A 6,343-nucleotide genomic window follows, 5' to 3' on the forward strand; every position below is an offset into this window, starting at 1 on the left:
ACGGCCTATAAAGTGTCTAGCATAACTGAATGAAAATAGAACTGAACACAAATGGAAACCTCTGCACTGATGGAGTGTGTCAAAGACCCACCACATCTACAGTGCTTGTAGGTTTGCAACAAGATTAAGACCCAATCCTGCTACAAAGTTTACCTGCTGCTTGTTGTAACATCTTCTGAGCTGTTAGCAGGACATTTCATCTTCAGTAGTTCAAACTTCTAGAACATGGCTACTTCCCTGAAGTCTTCATACCAGGGCCCATATGCTATTGTTACCCTTCAGGACCTGGATAATTTGGCAAGTACAGCAAAGAAGCCATGGAGTCTGTCTTCTGTGTTTTCCTTGACTGCAAGTAACGTTGTGTTATATGTTCGTATCTGGTATTAGGTGCCTACCAAGTGGCTGATCTCATTGCCCTCTGCCTAGCCTCTATCTTCCTAGAAAAAGTCACCCATTCTTTTTAGCTCTCCTTCTTTGTTAGATTGGGAGAAAAGAACAGTGCAAATAGGTCAGGTCCTGCTGGGTTGATGTGAACAGCCATGATTCTAAACTGGTGGCTGAGCACAATTCCTCAGGCCTGTGATGGCAGCCTGCAGAGACAAAGGAGAGACGGTTGGAGAAAGAGAAGACCTTAGGAGGAATGTTAAATAGGTCCACAGAGCAGGAAACCTGATGGAGTAAATGTGCCTCGTTAATAGTTATGCACAATAGAAAACTGGGGAAACAATGAAACATGGAACTTTCATAAGCAGCCAGGACACAGTTGGTATGTGGTCTTAGTCCTAGTAATGACCAGATTGACCCAACCTGGTTTGCTCTGGTTCTGACTTGGGGATAGTTTTTTTTTTTTTTTTTTTTAACTTCAAAGACAGAGTTGACAAGTGTATATCTCCCAGCAGGAACCACAGAACTCTGAGAACAGAGTCAGTTACCCTCTCTTGCCTTCAAGCCAGCTACATGACACATGCCTGAGCCAGGTCTGCACCAGTTCCCTGTTTAAAAGTGACCATGCAGGCTCCGGCAGAGCTTTGGACAGAAGCTATACACATATCACAGACTTCATGGGCCACTTTTGAACCCAAATATTTCCTACTTTCAAAAATATAGTGCTGAAGCAGAAAAGGCCTTTTGAGAGTACTTAGAGTTTTCTGAAAGTGTTGTCTGGGAAATTTCTGCATCAGCGTCGTTTGCAGAGCTTGATTAAAATGCAGATAATCTGGTCTCCATCCAGACCCACTGAGCTACACTGGCTAGCGGTATGCTCCAAGAATCTGCCTGCTAAACTCCTAGAGGATTCTGATGTACCCTGAAGTTTGTGAACCTCTGACAAAAGTTAGAGCTCTGTGGGGTCAGTCACCCAATATTCCCAGGATAAAATATGAAGATATTTTACTGCAGAATCATCCGGGTGCCAATAAAAGTCTCAAATTTCTAGGTTTCCTGCTAACCTTGTTGAATTGGAATTTCTCATGTGTGATTAAGTTTGAGAAGCATAACTACCTCACTGTACAGACACAGAATCTGATCCAGAGATAGGAAGTGACTTGCCCAAGGCTGTCAGTCTAGATGTTGGCAGAACTAAGATCACACCCAAGTCTCCAAACAACTCTAAACAGTCAACCCCTTTGGGCATCTCCTGAGAAATATTTGCCCCAGTTTAGTTCCTATGGCCACAACATTCCTCAGAAGGTTTAGAGCCTAAAAATAAGAGAAACTGCTCTGGGTGTTTGCATGGCCCTAGGTGAAAACTCTATTCCGATCAGTTATGTGGAACCACTTGAAAATAAAGCAGTGTAAACTCACACAGCGCTCTGACAAGAGCAGGGTGCTTCAGGCCATTCTCCAAATGGGGTCTCAAGGGATTCCAGAGTGGAGTGGTTTTATGTTCAGAGAAAATGTTAACCATGCCTTTGAGTCAAAATGAACACAGACACCAAAATGGTCTGTGATAGTTTGCTAAATCTATGTTTTGGTGGTTGTTTTTGTAGTTGAAACACCTATCAATTAATAGACGCTTACATGTAGGCAGGTTTGTGTCAGACTTGGTCCGAACTCACTAGTTGAACCCCTCCCCACCCCAATCATTTTAGGTTCCAGCTCTATCTTTGCTTCATCTCCTCTTGACTATGGACTAGAACTCTTCCAGGCAGGCATGCTCTGTCCAGGATCTACTGCAGTAATCCAATAGAAGGCCATTGACCTCAAAAAAGGAGACTAATTTCTGAAATAATAATGCAAAGTAGCATTCCTTTGAGGGATCAAGCAACTGCCATTGACAACAGTGCTATTGTATGATTTGCATTTGGGCTAATGCTTATAATTTTAGCAAGTGTTTCACCAGTGCTACATAATTAGAAAAATTAAATGCTGTGCCACCTTGAATACATAATTCTGTGAAGAAACAGCAGACCTCTACAGAACTTCTGGGACCGGGGTGGGGGGGGGGAGGGCAGGGTGCAGGGACAGAGAAGGAAAAGCTATAATCACATCCTTCCAATAAAAAAATTTAAAAAACAGTTGGAAGAAATCCACAGTCCCTTATCTTCAATTCTGTAATCAAAAGCCCTGTAAAACGGAAGCTATTTTTTGTTAATTTGCTGCAAAACTCATTTGGCAGCAAAACCTGACCTGAACTTACATGAACTTAGTCTTTATCTCTTTTAATATGAATATTCAGACTTTTTTTTTCCTGCAGAAATGTTAATGGCTTAATTATGGGATGTTTTCCCAGACACCACTGGGAGTGTTATGTAATAAACAGTACATACCCTGTGTTAACTTTCTAAAAATCCAAGAAAAATTCAATTCTATAACAGTCAAATAACAGACTAGACCTAGATTAATGATAATTAACATTTATGGAACCCTTGCCATCTGCATGAAGCTGGGCTAATCTCTATTCATCTCATTTAATCTTAATACTATGAGGTAGGTATTAAAGCCATCTCCTTTAAGTTTGGAAACCGATGTTAAGTTTGAAAATCGATTGTCCAGTCACACAACTTTCGGTCAAGCCAGTATTTGCTCCAGGTCAGTCTGACCTAGAACTTACAGACCAAGCTCTTCTACTCTACTGCCTGGGAGAGCGGAATAGCTGTGAAGGATAATGTGGGCTCTTGGGTTTAACTGGTTGCTGTATTCTTATTATCAATGAGGAAGGACAGCTGGACATCTCGACATTCATACTTTAAAGAATATTCTGTTCTTGTTTGCTAGGTTCTCAACCTCACCTCTTCGTGCTTCCTGTAACATCTAAATAATCTCCATGGTAACCAAATGCGACCTCAAACAGGGACTAGGATGCCCAATCCCACAGCAATGCACGCTGGGAATGGGGCATTGAGGGTCAAATCCAACCAGGATTATTCCAACTTGGGCTAAGTATGATCTAGAGCAACCTGTCTCAAATGTCAGTGCACATTTGAATCACCTGGGAAGCCTTGTTAACGTATCCCAGTAGGTCTGGTGGGGGGGGGGTATATTTCTTTTTTATAAGAATTATTACTTTAGTGTACAACTGGGGTATAGGCCAGAGGTGCAGGGGGTGAGAGGATTCACCAGAGACAGAGTGGGGAACAGAACAGGCAGATTGACCTAAGTACACTGCTGAGGGGAGCAGCGGGCAAGACAGGAGAGGTCTGCTGTGCCATATGGGTAGCTCCCTGGCCAGAGTTCAAACTCAAGCCACTTCGCTACAGAGGGCCGTCATGGTAGTAGCACTGAGACTTAACCCCTAGGCCACCAGGGAGGCCGGGGTCTATATTTCTAACAACCTCCCAGGTGATGCTGATGCTCCTGGGTCGTGAACTATACTCAAGCACACATTTGTGGCCTTGGAAGAGGTGCTGTTTTAGACAGGCATCCTGATGACGTGCCAGTTCTAGTATGGCTTGGAGAAAACCTCTTTACATCTCTGGGATTGTTTTCTTCTCTCTAAAAGTGTGAATTTGTCCTGAATGAGTTATAAGATCCCTTATGGATTGTAAAATTCATTGTTTCTCTGATTCAAAGATACTTTAGACCCACAGCCTTAGCCTGAGGGCAAATTGCCCCTATATTGCATGGAAGGGGAGTGGGGACAGAACTCTACTATGACATTCATATTTACATCTTAATTCCAAACCCTATGTATCCTAAGGTAGTTTATTTCTTCTGCATGTGCAGAACACTGGCATTCTCCATGAAGAAGAGACAGCGTTGAGTAGTGAGCATCAATTTCCGGCATCTCTCAACTCAGCTACCAGCTTTGGCTACTTGCCCATGACACTGTCTGCCTATTGGTCTCCAGCACTGGCACTCAAACTTTTAGTTCCACTTGATTCCAGAAGCTGTAATGGAGAAATACATAGAATCACCACCTGCTGGCAGGTAGTGCATCTCTCCCTTCAGGCAGAGAATCTGACTCTGCCATGGCAAGCACAGCATCTGACAGAAGAGAACCCCGTTCTGAGGGGGAAAGTCATGCCTGGTCCCTTCTCACTTGAGCATCTCTCCCTGTTTCATAGTGTCTCTGTCAGTCTCTCAGATTTTCTTGCTCAGGTGACTACTTGGGTATCATCTGCAGGATTGGAAATCATGGGAGTTGTCAAATAGGTAAAGTTATTTTCTGACTGCCTATCTCAGCAGATGGAGAGTGTGGTGTCATATCCAGACCTGGCCAGAGTACTGTGCTGAAGCAATATAAAAACATTGTTCTTGAATTCCACCCATCATTCAGTGAACCTATAAACAGAAAATAAAGCCTTTGGTGAATACTAAGGTTGACAAAGGAGACAATACCCAGCAGGATGCTATTACTTTGTAATTCCATGCTCAAAATCTGAGTTGCAGTGAAATCAGTCAGTGTGACTACTTCCAAGAGGGATTAGTTGAGCCCATCCAGGATAAAGTGAGTGGAAAAGACATGATGGACAACCTCCCAGATCCATTCACTCAGTGTACTCAGTTGGACAAAAAACATAATGACAGGCCAGAGCTCCTACAAGCAGAGGAACTGCTATCAGTGTTGGTTTCCCATATCCACCATCAAGTCCTCTGCAGCCCCACAGATCCACCACCCAAAGAAGATATTATACAATTGAGGGGAAGCCAATCCCCTCTCACTCCAGCCAAATGAGCCCATCAGCAAGAAGCTCACTTGTGCCTCTACTGCAGCCAGGCTGGTCACATTATAAGAGATTGCCTTGCCAAACATTCTCGCGCCCTAGCAAGTATAATCCAACTCACCAGCAAGAGGGACCAGGTTGTAAACATATATCCTTCTCACCTGCAGCCTTACTGATTTATAACCTACACTAATGTTTAAAGTACAGGTAGGGAACTGTATTACCACTTTACTGTCTGTTTAAATTCCCAGAAGCACTATGAGTTCAATCAGATCTTGTTCATTTGGTAACCCATCACCAAAGATGATATAGTAATGATGAAACAATTCACAGGTACGTTTGAGGAATTGGTCCCAACTGCAGAGAGTACTAAAAGCCTACAGGCAAAACACTATCTGGTTTGAACCCATGAAAAAAACCCTGGAAGTATATTGGTAACCCAATTCCCACCAGTGAGTGAAATCTGGGTTGAATTTGTTGGCTCTAAGTCTTTCACCCTCCCCCTCATTGATCTGTATCCTGGTTCTCTGTTGACTTGGGACCCTTATCTGAAGTCCTAATTGCATTCCCATATTCTATCAACATTCTCCTAGTAGAGGCTGAAGCCCGGTCCACCTAATTGACTAGTCATTCATTGAAACACAGGTCTGCACCCTGGCATACAATTATGCATTTTGTTGCCATTTAAAGTTTCCTGCTTGCCCAATAAACTATCACTTGACTATTGACAAACCAAATGGTATGGCCTTCTGAGCACCCTACTTGAACTGTTGGTTTATTTATTGGAGGGATAGTCCTTCATCCAGATACATGTTTTTGCCAAACTCTACTAGTCTGTTTTCTCTTCTCTCCCTCAATAACGTACTTTATATTCTAGAATGCGAAATCAAAATGCTCTAGGATAATGACCTATGGCAACTGTTTAGAGAGTTGGGGAAGGTTTTTTATAATAATTACTGTGTCTGTAGCATGTCCTTAGACAGGGAACATGGCCAGATGCATCTCCATTGAAGACTGACTCTGAAGGCCTCAGGACTGTAGCCATCTAAAATCACTGTCCACTACTGTTGAGCTCTACCCTTTTGGACCACCTGTAGGGATTCTCATCTAGTTGAGGATCTTGAAAAACAGACATATTTCTGAAACATATGAAAAATCCTGGGGCATGTACATCAACACCATCTGCATAAATCTCAAAAGTGGGGATTTGATAGCTGATATTGTACTCTTAGCATGCA

The 6,343-nt window shown here is 42.9% G+C and overlaps 1 protein-coding gene across 1 annotated transcript; it reads left to right on the plus strand.

The window, feature by feature from the left end:
- Positions 1-2,966: 2,966 nt before the first annotated feature.
- Positions 2,967-5,281, plus strand: RTL4 (retrotransposon Gag like 4; the record flags this gene model as incomplete). Its single annotated transcript, XM_084258989.1, is given in 7 exon segments — positions 2,967-3,030; positions 4,238-4,368; positions 4,594-4,633; positions 4,636-4,722; positions 4,725-4,801; positions 4,805-5,113; positions 5,117-5,281. Coding segments are annotated over 7 exon segments (873 nt in total).
- Between the last annotated feature and the right edge of the window lie 1,062 nt (positions 5,282-6,343).

This window comes from Talpa europaea (genome assembly GCF_964194135.1).
Source record: "Talpa europaea genome assembly, chromosome: X".
Taxonomy (NCBI): Eukaryota; Metazoa; Chordata; class Mammalia; order Eulipotyphla; family Talpidae; genus Talpa; species Talpa europaea.